Source organism: Balaenoptera borealis (genome assembly GCF_965194805.1).
Source record: "Balaenoptera borealis genome assembly, chromosome: 8".
NCBI lineage: Eukaryota > Metazoa > Chordata > Mammalia > Artiodactyla > Balaenopteridae > Balaenoptera > Balaenoptera borealis.
Window position 1 is genome coordinate 41548355 of NC_138865.1, and position 17312 is coordinate 41565666.

The 17312-nt window shown below is 46.8% G+C and overlaps 1 protein-coding gene across 2 annotated transcripts in view; it reads right to left on the minus strand.

Annotated features, from left to right (window-relative positions):
• DNAI1 (dynein axonemal intermediate chain 1) overlaps positions 1 to 17312 on the minus strand; it is a 60400-nt gene that overhangs the window by 21974 nt on the left and 21114 nt on the right. For both annotated transcript variants that reach the window (XM_082402428.1, XM_082402427.1), the window contains 8 exons: positions 17188 to 17286; positions 16943 to 17023; positions 10317 to 10446; positions 9924 to 10033; positions 9558 to 9677; positions 8488 to 8547; positions 7082 to 7216; positions 3306 to 3390 (listed from right to left, as the gene is read on the minus strand). In XM_082402428.1, coding sequence (XP_082258554.1) covers positions 3306 to 3390; positions 7082 to 7216; positions 8488 to 8547; positions 9558 to 9677; positions 9924 to 10033; positions 10317 to 10446; positions 16943 to 17023; positions 17188 to 17286 — 820 coding nt within the window. The remainder of the gene's footprint in view (positions 1 to 3305; positions 3391 to 7081; positions 7217 to 8487; positions 8548 to 9557; positions 9678 to 9923; positions 10034 to 10316; positions 10447 to 16942; positions 17024 to 17187; positions 17287 to 17312) is intronic.

Genomic DNA, 17312 nt, shown 5'->3' on the forward strand with positions numbered 1-17312 from the left:
CCAAGCCCCGCTGGAGTGAAGCTGCCTTGGCTCCCTCATGGGTCCTCTGAGCTCAAGTTCATCTCCTGCCCTAAATTGTCTCCACCTCCCGCTTCCTCTAACTTAGGTAGAAGCCCCCTCCATCCTTCTACTTGTCTAAACCAGAAATCTTGGTAAACCTTGACTGATCTTTTTCCATCATTTCTCATGTTTTCCTTCTGATTATCTTTTTAGTCCATTCACTTCTGTCCAGACCCATAGCCACTTCCTAGGTTCAGGCCCCCAAAGCCATCACCCAGACTCTTACGCCACCCTCCTAGCAGGTCCCTCTACCTCCAGACACTCCTCCTCCAGTTCACATTCTGCAGAATAAACCACCTCCCCTACTGCCCTGAAAACCCCTCGATGGCTCCCCTTGCACAGGGGCTCCCTGGTCAAACCGAGGCTCCTGGCCACTACTTCCATGTCATTTCCAGCCAACTGTTCACCTACCCTCTATGTCAAACAGTGTCTAAAATGTCCTGCTCCTCCTGAAAACTCCCACTCACTCTAGATCCAGCTCAAACTCCCCTGCTCTGTGAGGCCTTCACTTTCTTGCTGAGCAGAGCTCACCTCCTCCTCTGTCCCAGCCCTGCCTCTCATCCGCTGAAACGTGTGTCATACAGCGTTGCCCCTCTTTATCCTTTTGCCTGTCTCCCCCCGGCAGACAGCTCCTGGGGAGCAGGAAGCACGTTATTTTCATCTCTGGACCCGCAGTGCCTAGCACAGGGCCAGCCACAGAGCAGACACCTGATGACCGTTCAAAGAAGGCAACAAAACAGATCAACAGAAGGGAAATGGTTCTCGGTCTTCTTTCCAGCCCATTAGAAAATGATCCTCTTATCCAACGTGGTCAAGGACATGCCCAGGCACGGCCCCAGCCTCTCTCACAACGCCCCACACTTCGAGGTTTGGGGACTACAGTCAGCCCTCAAAAATGGCTCAGACAGGGCTTCCCTGGTGGCGCAGTGGTTGAGAGTCTGCCTGCCAATGCAGGGGACACGGGTTCGAGCCCTGGTCTGGGAAGATCCCACATGCCGCGGAGCAACTAGGCCCGTGAGCCACAATTACTGAGCCTGCGCGTCTGGAGCCTGTGCTCCGCAACAAGAGAGGCCCGCGCATCGCGATGAAGAGTGGCCCCCGCTTGCCGCAACTGGAGAAAGCCCTCGCACAGAAACGAAGACCCAACACAGCCATAAATAAATACATAAATAAAAATTAAAAAAAAAAAAACAGGAGCTGTTGTTTAAAAAAAAAAAAAAAAAAATGGCTCAGACAAAAAAAAAGATTAGAGTGGTCAGAGGCATGAGCCTTGATCACATCAGAGATGCCTGAGCTCAGACTATCTTTGAAAAGACTTTGTTTCAGAGAGGAGATTAATTGGTAACACTTCTCTGTTTTCACTTCTTCCCAAAGGGAAAGGTGTATGCAATTTAAACAAATCAAGGTTCAATGCATTTTTATGTGACTGTGTTCTTATAAATGAAAAAGGTTCACCAAGGCCAATTTCTCCATGGATATTAATCATGTTTGCAGCTCTTTGGTGGGCTGACTGCAGAGTCTGGGTTTCAGGAAGCCAAGCTGTGTGAGTGACAAATTCATTCACAGCTACCTTGTACTTTGACAGCTTTGAAAAGCACTCAAGGTCGTTTTCCAGCCTGAATGATAACAAGGGGGCTTGTTTAGGCTGCTGGTCTTGGCAGCCCTGGTTTCTCTGTCCCATGGGTGAGCAATGAGCATCAAGTCACCAAGAAGAACCCTGGGCTGTCAGCAGAGGAGACCAGCCAGCAGTGGGGAGCTGCCAACTCTGGGGAGGCAGCTGCTCCAAATAAATGCACAACCTCTTAGGGAACTACAAGCCACTTGGGAATGTGCTGTTCATGCCATGGGAAGGATTCCGTTTCCCTGGCTCTGTCAAAGACACCAGAATTTCCCAGGCCCCCAGGATTTAAGCGTTTCTGAATCAATCTCTTTCTTCACCTCGTCACTAATTAATCACTCACATAGACCTATTGAGTGTTTATTTCAAATGCCTCTTCCAGCTCAGTGGCTCTGTGGCCTCGTGCTAAAGTGCTTAGTCTACGGATCCAGGGGGCCTGTGTTCGAGTCCTGGTTGTGCCGCTGACACCACACACTAGCTGTGTTTTCGAACAAGTGGCGACATTTCAGCCTGAATGTCTCATCTATAAAGTGGAGGTAATAGTGGTTTTCACCTGACAGTGTGGCTGTCAGGATGAAATAAAATAATACATGTAAATTGCACAGTACAACGCCTGGTACATAGGCCCTTCCCAGGGAAGGCTGGTGCTTGCTGTTCACTGTTGTAACTGCACCTTTTTCTCCAACCCTGATGATGCATTCTGGGTAAGGTGCAGTGAGGCCCACTCCACCCACACCGGAACCTCACCCTCGCCTCTGCCGCTGTATTCTGCCCAATGGTACCCTCCTCCAGCCCTGCTCTCCTCGGGCTGTGTCCCTGCCCGGACAGTATCTTTGAACTCTCTGCAGAGAAAGCTCAGATTCCCTGCGCGACATTCAAGGCCCTTCCTTAACTGGCCCCGACCACTTCTCCAGCCTGAACTCTCACCACTTTCCAACAGAGCCCCTGCTGGGGTCACTGAGCCTGCTGCCCCTTGTCCCCAGAGTCCTTCCCAATTCATTTTCACCGCTGAGTCACTGCTCGTGCCGTCGCCTGCCCAGCACATCTGCCCTCTGCTAATCTCCCACTCAAACTCTGCTTATCCCTTGGCATCCAGCTCAGCCCTCCCTGACGCCTTCCTTGACTGCTGTCACTCCTCACTTCCCCTCCTCCATTCTTGAGGATCCCCAGAGCAGTTTCTGTCTGCATTCTATCACGTATATGGTCCCTAAGCTGGACAGAGTAGAGAACAGAGCACAGCATTAGGAGGCTTAAGACCTAGGTTTGGGCCCTCTCTGCCTTTCACTAGTCAGGTGGCCTTGGCCTTAGCTTTGTCGCGTGTGAAGAAGGGATAAAAATCTCTGCTCTGCCGCCTCCCAGGATTGTTAGAAAGATGCTATGAAATCACTAATGTGCAGATTTTTTGCTGCACCATTGTCAGATCTCATCACCACACCCATTTTTTTCTTACGCCATTGTTCCTGTTTGACCTGTGTTAAGTCTTATCTCCCTAGTGACATCCAGAGAAGGGGTTATTTTTTCTCCCCTTGCACCTGTAGGACGTAGCATGGGACACTCAAATACTCGTTTTGTGTGAGGGATTTTTAATACAGGTAATAATAGTCGTTGCCAGCACTTTAAATCTCACCTTGAGCAACATCATCATATGTGTTCTGGTTGACCATCCGCTCCACGATTTTAGCAGCTTGGGCCACTTTGGTGATGTCATCACTCTGTGGAGATACAGGAGCCACAGGTCCTAAGCCAGCAACTGGAAGGTCGTGCCCTGAGCCACAGCCCTGACTTACAATTGGTTCAGCAGTGCCCCTTTGACTCCGCCCACCCCAGATAGCTCTGTAGAGGCATCTCTTTGTGCCTCAAGGCCCAGTTCTCCCTGACATCCTCTTCTGGGAACGCCCAGCTCACAAGTGGCACAAGGAGTCTGCACTGCCATACTTGGCCCCTGAGCAGAGCCTGCCTCCTGCTCTTTCGTCCTGAGCTTATGCTGGGGAAGGCGTATCTCTGAGCACAAGACAGGGCATTGAAGAGAGCCCAGGAGGGGTATTGGAAGGGACAGCAGACAGGGTACGTAGGAGACTTCTTTGGTGGGGACAGAAGTTTCACCAGCTTGAACAACAAGGGCTCCTGTTAAAGTTCTCAGAGATCTTCTGGTCCAACTTATTTAGTCAAGAGTTGAGGAGGACACAGAGGCCCAGGGAGAGGAAAGACACCTGCTTTTACACAGGGAGTACAAGGCAGAACTGACTCCTGACCCAGGGCCCTGTCCACGGCCCAGGCCAAAGAGAAAGCATGAAGTTTCATGTCAGGGGGAAATGACTCATTCTGAACAAAAAAACAAGATCATCATTATGTGAAATTCCATAATGTAAACCATTTAACAGGTTAAAAGAGGAGCAAAGAGTTTAGGGCTGGCAAGATGGGCCTAAAGAGTTTAGGGCAGGTGGCAGGAATGAACCAGTGGAGTGGACAGCCCTCCAGAGGGGCTCCAGAGGGCCAGGCCCATGGCTCTCAAAGATGAGATTTCCCAGGACTGACAGTGTCAGGCAGCGGTTAAGAGAACGGGTTCTGGGACCACACAGACCTGCATCCCCATCCCATCCCACAGATTAGGAGCCAAGTGGCAACTTTAGGTAAATTACATCTCTGTGTTTTAGGGTACTCTGATACAGTGGGGATGGATAATGCCACCTGCGTCATGGGGTCGTTGTAGGATTAAATGTAATAAGCACCATGGTGTTAGTAACCCAGTGCCCGGTGGTGATGGTGACGGTGGTGTCAGAGGAAACATGCGGCCCATTGTGGTGGGGGATTACTTACAAAGTCACACATGGGGGACTGCCTTTGAGACTCTCTCATCAGTTTTCAAACTGACTCCAAGCTTATTTCAGAAAACCGACCAAGGACATTCACTGGAGTCTTATAATCACAGCTCTCGGAGTTCACCTGGTCCCAGCCACTCCCCCCCATTCCCTGACCCAAAGCAGGAATCCTTCCCCCTCAGCAGCTTCCTGGCAAACATGTCTCCCCAAGTCAGGCAGTATCTTGTACGGTCAGACAGCCTGTTAGCTGAAACCTACTTCCCTGGGTCTTATACCCATGGCCCTAACTCTGTCCTCCAGCCATAGAGACTTGTGTGCCAGATGATAGGTCCTCTGATGTAGGAGGACAGCGCCTCATTCCTCGAGTCAGCACTCCTTCAGGCGAACCCTCCCAGCTCCATCAGCCATGCATGGCATATTAACAGCCGCCACCTGTCAACCAGTATCAAGCAAGTACTATTTTAGGGGCTGTGCATATATTATCTTGGGTTCTCACGACAGTCTTGCAAATCAGGTATCATTAGGCTGTCTAAGATGAGGGAACAGGTTTTAGAAAAATCCAGCTCCGTGGCAAAGCCAGGATGTACACTCAAATCTGTGGACTCTAGGGCCTGTGCTCTCAGCCCCACACAGAGAGCCAGTTCCTACCCAGCCTGACCACACTTTCCTGGTCCTGGGGGACTCAGGGATCCAGATGCACTCTGAGGAGAGAGTATGTTTCCGGAAACTATGCTACTTGAGCAGACACAGCTCTTTGTTGGTTCTGACTGAACTTGTGGCCTCTGAGCCCTTTCCCCCTTTGCTGTCCTAGTCTCTCAGATAAGACAAACTTACGTTCATTTCTGTACATTTACCCAAATCATTAGTGAGACAGAAACCTGAGATCTACCACTGCAGACCTTCCGACAGAGTATCATGAAGTTATTCTGCTTTCTCTCCTCCCACACACTTGAGTTTTATACCAACCTAATCAGATCTGGGTCTCTGAGAAAGGGGTATCACTCTGTTCATGTGCTGGGCCTCAGCAAAGGGGAAGGCAACTGCCACCCCCAATCTGCTCTACAGATAGCCTGGCCCAGTACTTGGGATTCCCAGTTAGAGATCAATTCCCTTGGGGGGAGGTTGAATAGAGTACTAAAGTATTAACTGGCTATGTTATACCCCCAGTGTCCTGTTCCACTGTATTTCTTGGTCCAGAGGGGTGGAATCTGCCTGCATCACAGCCTTTCATGTTAGCCAAGCTGGAAGAACCCAGTGTGGTCCTGCCTCCTGAGATACCAACTCTGGTAGGGCTGAGACCCAAGGACAGTTTTCAGTCTCAGTCACAGGGATCTTTCTTCTGGTCTGTGGGTCCTGGTGACTGCAGTTAAGGTTTCTTTAACCAAGGTCCCAGAGCCCATAGCCAAACCCCTGATGGATCTTCAAGCGAAACTGGACCCAGGCCAACAGCCCCTCTGAAGCCCCTAACCTCTAGGGAACGGTGCAGGGAAAGTTAAGGGTCTGGACAGGGCAACCTGCAGGGCAGGGACTTATCTTTCACCTCAGGGTTCCAGTACTCAGCATGGTCATGATCACCAAGTGCTTGCTCTGTGATTAAATGAAACTGAATTGGGCAGTTCTTATCAAGCCAGGGCCGGGAACCCTCAAACCTCCCCTAAAATGTGACTTTTCACGGGCATGGAATTGAGTGGAAGTGGGCATACTTCAGACAAAGGAAGAGTATGACCTGGCTTCTATTCTGGAGTGGAGCAGAACCACTTCCCTGAGAGCTGTCTGGGAGCTCTCCGAGGTGCTGAACTTGACCCTGGCTTCTTGTGGACATTGTCCTTCCCTCCCCATTGCACGTCAAACTCATCCTGATCTCCATAATGGGACTCTGGCTCCTGACCCAGCTCTCTCTCTATTGAAGGGACAAATGTGGCCCCTCAGCATCTCCCTGTGGTGACCCTCCCTGCAGTGACCTATCACTGTTAACTTCCATGATGATCTCTAAACCTATGCTGGCTACACCCACAGTGAGCTCCCAACCATGACCTCTATTATGATTCTTGCATAGCTCTTCATGGCAAATCCAATGCAGGGTTGCCATACTCATTGACTTGGACTCTATGATCAGCTGTGATCAGCTCTGACTTGGCTCCTGGACCTGAAGAATTGAGTGCAAGTAAACCCAAAGACTGAAGGTCCAAGAGAAAATCACCCTCCCAATCCCCATGAACTTTTGGCCAGGGAGGTGGTGCCTTACCTCACATGCCACTCTGCCCTGGGAAGACTCCCCAGCTCTTCCAGGGTGCACATCAGGCTTTTAATAACATTCATGTCTTCTGTTGCCCCCTAGCCCAACAATCCTGAATTCCTGCTAGCCTCCAGACTTATATAAAATTGGGGTGATCTGTGGAATGCCAGAGGCAGTTATAGCTCTCCTCACACATTCCCACAAGGAAAGAACTGTTCATAATTATCATTAGCACCCTGCCTTAAGTGTCTGTGAAGTCCTCACAGACAGCCAGGCTTCTGTCTACCCAGGAGCTAAGGTACCACTCAGTCATTCTCTGTGACTGAGCCATGGGAGCCCTCACCAAACCTGGGACTCCATAGATGTCATCTTCCTCATCGCCATCTTCCCCATTTTTTTAGCCACTGGGGTCTTTGTCTTCTCCTTCTCTTTAGTCTTTTCCTGCTTCTCAAGCTCTTCTATGTAGGCATCATAGATCTCCCACTAGGCAAGGGAGAGATGAGAAGGATCATCTTAGGGCAAAATCTTCACCCAGCCAGCTCCTCTTCAGCCTTTAGGGCTTGAGGAGTCGATCTTCAAACCGTCACAGGTCTTCATAGTATCCTCTACTTGGCCCACCTTAATTATGTATTCAGTGTTTGTCTTCCCTGTTAACTGTCAGCTCTAGGACAGGAATGAAGGGGCTCTCAGAGCACCCCGGGGCTGGGCTTTCCACCCTGCAACCCAGGGGCTCAGTTGTCAGCTGGAGATCAGTATCGTTCCAGCCTACCACATCAACTAGGGCAGAACAAATGGGCAAAGATCAGCTAGCTCACAGTTTTCCTAGTGATTTATGAGACTCTGAACTAGGAAATTTTTTAAATGACTCCCCCTATAAGGATGGCATAAACATATTGGCTCAGGCTGGCTGTCTACAGCCCTGATCAAAACTTCTCAGCATAAAAAGATAAACAAAAAGTAAGAGAACCCCTGCTAACTGGCTTTGACAGTAAGAGAAGCCCAAGGATAGTAGCAGAGGAAGCAGCATGGATCTGGGGCTGGGCAAATGTCCCAGGCCACACTGTGTGCACCCCAGATCTGAGCAACCACTGCTCCGTGGAGGCCAGAGAGGCACACCTTACATTTAATAATTCACCCATGGGCCAGTTCTCCACACTGCACTGTACTTCAGTGTTCATTCAGAGCCCTCCAACAACCCTGTGAGGCTGCTTGTCATCTCATTTGACAGAGAAAGAGACTAAGGCATTAAGGGTGACATGATTTGCCTAGGATCTTGCAGTGTGAGCAGCAGAGTTGGGCGCTGAGCTCAGGTCACCTGGCACCATATCCCGCCCAAATCAGCATGGCTATCCAGTGGGACTTGAGGGGGAAGGAGCGTCGGCAGGAACACTGAAGGCTGCTGGATGGGCAGGGTCAGAGTGCTAACACTTCAGAGTCAGCCGTGAGGTGCCACAGGCTGTAGAGAGTCCGGGGGAACGAATGTTCTCCCCAGTTTGGAGGAACTTCCAGAAGCCATACCTGTTTCCCCCTTGGACAGTCTTGCCCTAGGCTGATACAGAGCTCTCTGGATGGAGACCTACTGTCTCATGTGCCTGGAGTTCAGAGACTGGACAAGGAGCAGGGAGGTGAGTGGATGAGGAGGGCAGATTTCCAGAGGGATCTTTGACCACGCCAGTCTCCCTTTTTGCCAAGGGAGATAGACAAGGATACAGGGGGGAGGGAGTGATGGCTTTTAGATTGGCCCAGGGTCTCACCTGATTGGCTGTGGCTGAAAAGTTTGCCCTGGGAGGAGGCTCCATCTGGCATTCTCGGTCCTAGAGAACAATGACAACAGGTGACCCACAGAAAGCCCTCAACTCCTTCTCACTTAACCCAATGGTATATCCGCAGGAGAAGCATTTTTGTTGGAGCTGAGGAAGGGGTGGGACACAGCACTGGGGAAGTAAAGAATGGCCTGGGCAAAGGACAAAATGACGTGGTGAAAGCCTAAAATTTCCATCCAGGGCTCCTTCAGAAGAAGCCTAAGCTAGAAAGTAGGGGCAGTGAAGCCTGATTGTGCCAGTTTCAACCAGGAAGAACTCCAAGTGGGGGATGAACAGATCTGCAAGAACTCAGCCCTTGGCCAGCCTCCAATGCTGGACCAGAGGTCAACCCCTGGCAGGCCATTGGGCTAATATTCCTCACCCTAATATAAAGGTTTCCCCCTAATACTTGGGTCTCTGACTCCACCAGGGGAATGCACCCCCTCCCTGTTGTGTATCACCCAGATTACTGAACTTCAGCTTAGGGACTACAGAGGGTGGTTAGGAGCCGCCGAAACCCCACCCTGTAGATTTCTGCCCTCCTTTCAGGTTGATTTGTGGAGAACACTGCCTTACATATGTGAGTCTCTCCCTGAAACCCTGAGAGATTCTTTCAGCCTGGTACTCAGGGTCCTCCACACTTATGAGCCAGGGAACTACCAGCTAGTCTATCACGGAGACCATCAACTTCAGTCAGACTGGCTCCTAATCTTGACTCCCTGGTACATTCTGGCCTCCCCTTCCTTCCCCAAATCCTGACCTTCACTTCAAGGCCCAATTCAAGTTTCAGGCTCTCAGTAGAGCAATCCAGCCTCCTTGTTACTCCCTCTGAACTCCTGCCTGGATGACTTACTGGGACCTGAACACATGCTCCCAGCTCCCCCGGAAGAGCGAAACTCTTCCATCTGCCCTGTCACCTGCCAGGCTGAGGGCTGCTGGTGCTGGGTCAGGCCTGCTCCCTCCCCACTATGCACAGTGTGGAACTTCGAGAGGAAGGGGCTGGGGGTGGGGGGCTGCTCTACCCTGAGGGGGTTGTTGAAGGTCTGTGAGGCCCTCTCACTGAAGTTGAACTTGTTGGTGAGCTTTTGTTCCTTGGGCTGCTTAGGCGTCATCGATTCTTCTTCGGCCATTTTCTCAGGTGCCTGGAAAGGAAGACCCACAGGACCAGGACTCAGCTGTGGGAAGAAGGTGGTGCAGGATGGGGAGTGGGGAGAAGTCGTGTCCTGGGATAGGATGGAAGTGGGAGAGAGTGATTATGCCAGAGGTGTTGGCACCTGAGGTCTCTTAACTTCTCATCTTCAGCCCCCAGCCCCAGCGAGTCACCCCTGAAGCCTCCAGCCATAGCTGGAGCGGGAAGGGGTGGGATGGAGAGCAATATTATACTGAACCTCAGCGGCAGGCACATCTGTTTGACTCCCAGCTTCAGCTTCCTTGGGCTCTTCTTCTTCCTCAAGGATTTCTGTTTCTGAAATCACCACCTTGGCGGACTCCTGAGAACCTTGGTAGGATATTGCTGTTGAGCTCAAAGTCCAGCCCACTCCCCCATCCCCTGGCAGGGTAAGGCCTTCTTGGTTTCTGCCTTTCAGAGCTCACCTTCCCCAGGGTTCTCCTTGGCCTGAGCCTCATGGGTTAGTTCCCAGACCTACCCAGGACAGCCAGCTGTTAGACTTAATGTAAAGAGAGGCTCTGCAAAGTTCTGGCTTAGCCATCTCCTCCCTAGAGTGACCAGAGAAAGGGGACCAGGCTCTAGGCTGCAGCCTCAGGCTGGCCCAGAGGCTTACCTGCTGCTAACTCATCGAGGTAGTGCTGCCGCCGCCGTCCTTCATCCGAGTCTTTGGGGATCAGGTTTCCGACGTGGCTGAAGTGAACTGCCAGTTGGTCCACAAAGCCGATTAGCTTATATGTGCCTTCCTAAGAAGAAAGGGGCTGAGTCAGCCCAGGGGTCCCTAAAAGGGCTGCAATCAGAATACAGTCTGCCTTTCTTCTAAAGGCCTAAGATAGTCCATCTATTAACAGAATTATAACTTACTAAATCCTCAGTTAACCTGAAGTTTTCATTGCATTGCCAGTTTAAAGAAGAGAAAGCAAATGAAATAAAGTCTTTTTTAGGTTCTCATGAAGACTTTTTTTGCTTTTCTTTTCTTAAAAAAATTTTTTTTATACAGCAAGTTCTTATTGTTATCTGTTTTATACATATTAGTATATATATGTCAATCCCAATCTCCCAATTCATCCCACCACCGTCACTGCCCACCTGCCCCCGCTTTCCCCCTTTGGTGTCCATAAGTTTGTTCTCTACATCTGTATCTCTATTTCTGCCTTGCAAACTGGTTCATCTGCACCATTTTTCTAGATTCCACATATATGAGTTAATATACAATATTTGTTTTTCTCTTTCTCACTTACTTCACTCTGTATGACAGTCTCTAGGTCCATCCACGTCTCTACAAATGACCCAATTTCGTTCCTTTTTATGGCTGAGTAATATTCCATTGTATATATGTACCACATCTTTATCCATTCGTCTGTCGATGGGCATTTAGGTTGCTTCCATGATCTGGCTATTGTAAATAGTGCTGCAATGGACATTGGGGTGCATGTGTCTTTTTGAACTATGTTTTTTTTCTGGGTATATGCCCAGTAGTGGGATTCCTGAGTCATATGGTAGTTCTATTTTTAGTTTTTTAAGGAACCTCCATACGGTTCTCCATAGTGGCGTATCAATTTACATTCCCACTAACAGTCCAAGAGGGTTCCCTTTTCTCCACACCCTCTCCAGCATTTGTTATTTGTAGATTTTCTGATGATGACAATTCTAACTGGTGTGAGGTGATACCTCATTGTAGTTTTGACTTGCATTTCTCTAATAATTAGTGATGTTGAGCAGCTTTTCATGTGCCCCTTGGCCATCTGTATGTCTTCTTTGGAGAGAAGTCTATTTAGGTCTTCTGCCCATTTTTGGATTGGGTTGTTTGTTTTTTTAATATTGAGCTTCATGAGCTGTTTATATATTTTGGAGATTAATCCTTTGTCCATTGATTCGTTTGCAAATATTCTCTCTCACTCTGAGGATTGTCTTTTTGTCTTGTTTATAGTTTCCTTTGCTGTGCAAAAGCTTTTAAGTTTCACTAGGTCCCATTTGTTTATTTTTATTCTTTTATTTTTAATTAATTAATTTTATTTTATTTTATTTATTTTATTTTTGGTTGTGTTGGGTCTTTGTTGCTGCACATGGGCTTGTCTCTGGTTGTGGCGAGGGGGGGCTACTCTTCGTTGCGGTGTGCGAGCTTCTCATTGCAGTGGTTTTGCTTGTTGCAGAGCACGAGCTCTAGGCATGTGGGCTTCAGTAGTTGCGGTACACGGGCTCAGTAGTTGTGGCTTGCAGTCTTTAGAGTGCAGGCTCAGCAGTTGTGGTGCATGGGCTTAGTTGCTCCGCAGCATGTGGGATCTTCCCAGACCAGGGCTCAAACCCGTGTCCCCTGCTTTGGCAGGAGGATTCTTAACCACTGCGCCACCAGGGAAGCCCCCATTTGTTTATTTTTATTTTTATTTCCATTACTCTTTTAAAATTTTATTGAAGTATAGTTGATGTACAATATTATATAAGTTACAGGTGTACAATATAGTGATTCACAATTTTTAAAGGTTATATTCCAATTATAGTTGTTATAAAATATTGGTTATATTCCCTGTGTTGTAAAATATATCCTTGTAGCTTATTTTATACCTAATAATTTGTACCTCTTAATCCCCTACCCTTATATTTCCCCACTCCCCTTCCCCCTCCCCACTGGTAACGACCAGTTTGTTTTCTATATTTGTGAATCTGCTTCTTTTTTGTTATATTCACTAGTTTGTTGTGTATTTTAGGTTCCACATTAAGTGATATCATACAGTATTTGTCTTTCTCTGTTTGACTTATTTCACTTAGGATAATACCCTCCAAGTCCATCCATGTTGTTGCAAATGGCAAAATTTCATTTTTATGGCTGAGTAGTTTTCCATTGTATATATATACCACATCTTTATCCACTCATCTGTTGATGGACACATAGCTTGCTTTCATATCTTGGCAATTGTAAACAGTGCTGCTATGAACATTGGGGTGCATATATCTTTTTGAATTAGTGTTTCTGGTTTTTTCAGATATATACCCAGGAGTGGAATTGCTGGGTCATATGGTAGTTCTATTTTAGTTTTTTGAGAAACCTCCATATTATTTTCCATAGTGTCTGCACCAATTTACATTCCCACCAACAGTGTACGAGGGTCCCACATCCTTTTCTCCACATCCTCACCAACATTTGTTATTTGTGGTCTTTTGATGATAGCCATTCTGACAGGTATGAGGTGATATCTCATTGTGGTTTTGATTTGCATTTCCCTGATAATTAGTGATGTTGAGCATCTTTTCATGTGCCTGTTGGCCATCTGCATGTCCTCTTTGGAAAAATGTCTAGTCAGGTCTTCTGCCCATTTTCTAACAGGGTTGTTTGTTTTTTTAATGTTGAGTTGTATGAGCTGTTTATATATTTTGGATATTAACCCCCTTATTGGTCATATTATTTGCAAATATTTTCTCCCATTCAGTGGGTTGTCTTTTCATTTTCTCTATGGTTTCCTTTGCTGTGCAAAAGCTTTTAAGTTTAATTAGATCCCATTTGTTTATTTTTGCTTCTATTTCCTTTGCTTTAAGAAACAGATCCAAAAAAAAAAATATTGCTACAATTTATGTCAAAGAGGGTTCTGCCTATGTTTTCCTCTGGGAGTTTTATGGTTTCCAGTCTTACATTTAGGTCTTTAATCCATTTTGAGTTTATTTTTATATATGGTGTTAGAGAATGTTTTAATTTCATTATTAGTTTATATATAGTTGTCAAAGACATATTTTAGAATACAATCTTCCAACTCTGAGCAACTCTGGATTTACCTATCACTGGCTCCTACATCCATGTCAAGGGATCCTGTCTCACCTGTCTAACCAGACCTCAGAGAGGTCACAAACAGTCATCAAACACACCTGGCCTGGCTTTTTCTCCACTCTATTTAATGGGTGCCAGGTCTGGATAGATCCTCAGAGACACCAAGTCCCCAGTTCCCCTGTTCCATACAAGAGGATCACAGAAATCTAGAAAAGATTTGGGTTTGGCACTTGTCAAGTCACACAAGGCACTTGCCCAGGCAACTGGGTTCATTCCTTCTTCAACAAATAATTTTTATTTTTTATTTTTTAAAATTTATTTATTTATTTAATTTATTTTTGGCTGTTTTGGGTCTTCGTTTCTGTGCGAGGGCTTTCTCTAGTTGCGGCAAGCAGTGGCCACTCTTCATCGTGGTGCACGGGCCTCTCACTATCGCGGCCTCTCTTGCTGCGGAGCACAGGCTCCAGGTGTGCAGGCTCAGTAGTTGCGGCTCACGGGCCTAGTTGCTCCGCGGCATATGGAATCCTCCCAGACCAGGGCTCAAACCCGTGTCTCCTGCATTGGCAGGCAGATTCTCAACCACTGCGCCACCAGGGAAGCCCCCCCAAAATAATTTTTGAATAGACACAATGTGTCAAGTATATTCTAGGTTCCAGAGGTACAAAGCTTAGCAAAAGCAGATATGATCCCTGCTTTCATAGACCCTATAGTTTTGTTCCTCTAGGCTGCCCCCTCATTGATCAGCATCCTAGTCCTAAAGTTGACTTTGAGACCAGAGGTCACTTCCTTTTTCAAAAAAGTTCTTTCCAACCCTTTTCAAGTCATAGAGAAAATTATTACATTTGTATGGCACACTGGGGTAAACTCACCAGAGAGGAAATCAACCCATGGGTTGGTACCAGACACACCTATCCCTGGAGGACTGCAAGAATCACTATTTCTGCACACAGATTGGGATGTTCTGCCTTAAAAAGTCACCACAAAGCTCTTCTTCTCTCAGTAACTCAGATGGATGGAAAGATGGGACAGTGCAGTGGTTAAGAGCATGATCTATGGATGTGGGCAGAATTGGATTCAAATTTTGATTCTGCTCCCTATTATCTGCCTGATCTTGGGCTTAACCACTCTAAGCCTTAATTTCTTCATCTGCAAAATGAGGATAATAATTAATTTGCAGGATAGTTGAGTATTGAAAAGAATGAAAGCAATCTATTAACACAGAGTCTGACACATAATAAGTGCTCAGTAAAAATAGTAGCTATTATTAGGACGACGACGGAGGGTCCCACGGGAATAAATTATCCATATAGTTGTCATTTGAGATTTCACTGTCATCCTGTCCCCAGTGGTGACTAGAACCTTCCTCTTCAGTTTAGGGATGGAATTCAGATCCCATTGTTTCTGTGCAAGGAGGAGAGGCATGCCTAGATCCAAACCATCTGCCTCTTCAGGCCAGCACTTCAAGGGAAAGTAACAGCTTTGGAGACCTAAAGCTCTTGGATCTCAGTGAAGGACCAATGAGATGGAGGCCAGCTCTGTGGGAGGAGGCCAGGCAGGCCTGGGAGGCTGTTAGAAGGTTTCATGAGGTGAGCCTGCCTGGGAGCCAGGCTACCCAGCTGACAGTTGACTCACAGGAATCTCTTCTAACAACTGAGCTTCCCAGGGGGCAAGAGTGGTGCATTGACACCAATCCTCTGCCTGTAGCATGCCTCCCATGGCTGGCACACTGAGTCCTAAAGAGACTCTCTTTCAGAGGTCAGGAGAACAGGAGCCCATAGCGTGTATCACACTCCAGCATAAGCTCAGGGAGGCGAGGCAGCTTCTCTCTGCCCATCCCACCCCCCCCCCCCTTTACAGGCTGCCTAAGGGATGCCATTAGCACAACTCAGGAGTGGAACCTCTCAAGAAATACACTGGATTTGTCCTAAACTCTTTGTGGAGGGGGCTGACTACTCAATCTTGAATAAGAAGCAGTGTGTTAAAAAAACAGTTCACAAGGGAATTCCCTGGCGGTCCAGTAGTTAGGACTCAGTGCTTTCACTGCCAGGGCCTGGGTTCAATCCCTGGTCAGGGAACTAAGATACCACAAGCCATGCAGCATGGCCAAAAATACTTGTACATGAATGTTCATAGCAGCATTGTTCATAATAGCCAAGGCGCAGAAACAATGTAAGTGTCCATCAATTGATGAATGGGTAAATAAAATATGGTAGAGTCATAAAATTGAATATTATTTGGCAATAAAAAGAAATGAAGTACTGATACATATTACAACATGGATGAACCTTGAAAACAGTATGCTAAATGAAGGAAGCCAGTCACAAAAGATGACATATTGTTTGATTCTCTTTTTATGAAATGTCCAGAACAGGCAAATCTGTAGAGCTGGAAAATGGATTAGTGGTTGCCTAAGGCTGGAAGGAATGCAGGACTGGGGAGTGACAGCTAAGAGGTATGGGGTTTCTTTTGGGGGAAATGAAAATGTTCTAAAATCGATTGTGGTGATAGTTGCATAACCTGTGAATATACTAAAAGCCATTGAATTATACACTTTAAAATGGATGATTGACTGGATAAGACACAATGATCTTTTAATATATTTTTCTAATACTAGAGAATATCTGCTAATTCAGCAAATATAAAATTCTTAAACACTAATAATTAAAAACTAAATACCATCTTTTAAAAAAATAAATGGGTGATCTTATCTCAATATGTAAATTATATCTCAATAAAACTGTTTATAAAAAAGAGAAAGAAACTGCTAATAGTAGTTGTCTCCAAGGAAAGGGACAGGAGAGGGAGGTTTAATTTCCAGTGTATTTTCATTGCTCTTTTGACTCTTAAAATTAGTACCATGGGTTTCTAGATTTCTATTATATATTCAAAACTCTGTATATGTGTGTGTGTGTGTGTATGTACAGATACGTGTATGTGTATATATATGTTTTTTTTTTTTTAAAGAAGCAGTGTAATGTTGCTTTAGAGTCAATCAAACTAGTTCAAATTTTGCTTTGAATCCCAGCTATGTGACTTTTGTAATTTGTTTTATCTAATTTATCTTTGGTTTCTATAAAATAAAGATAAAAATAGTTCCTGTATCAAAGAAACCTGAGGATTAAATGAGATATCCTATGTAAAAGTTCTAATATAGGACCTGACACTGGCACACTGGCTTCTGGAGACCCAATAGTTGATGTTAGTGACAAACACACTGTATACACTGGAAAAGTATTTTTCCTACCAAATGATTCACTTCAGGATTCCTGAAAAGAGTGGCTCTGCAGGGCACTTTAGTGAGACTGAAGGGAGATTCATAAAGAAACTTCAAAAATCTCTGGAAAACTCCATGTAAAATCTCAGGGTTCCAGCCACAGACCTCAGGTTAAAGGTGATCTCTATGAGAGCTGAGGGGCCTTTGCAACACAGCAAGTCACCAAGCCAAGGAGCACCTAGAGGCCCCTGCCCCAGAGAGGATGACTTACTTTGAAGCTGTACCTGACGATGTTCTGGGGTGCATGTGGGTTGTTGGCTGTCAGAATCCGGGTGAACTCCTCCTTTAGCTCCTAAGGGAGAGAAATAGCAACAGGGTCAAATGTAGAGGGCCCCCCACCCCCTCTGATGATTCCCCGGGGTGTCAGCAGACATCTCACAACCTAGGTTCTGGGCAGAATACATCTCTGAGGCTGGAGGAGGTGGAAGGAGCGAGGGTAGGATGTTGCTTACTTACTGCATCAGTCAAATCCAGCTGGTCAGGGGGTCTAACTGTGGCTTTGGACTGGGCCCATTCATCTGTCCCTTCCCCTACTTCGGTCCCTGAATCTTCATCCTGGACAAAAACCTCATGTGAGAATC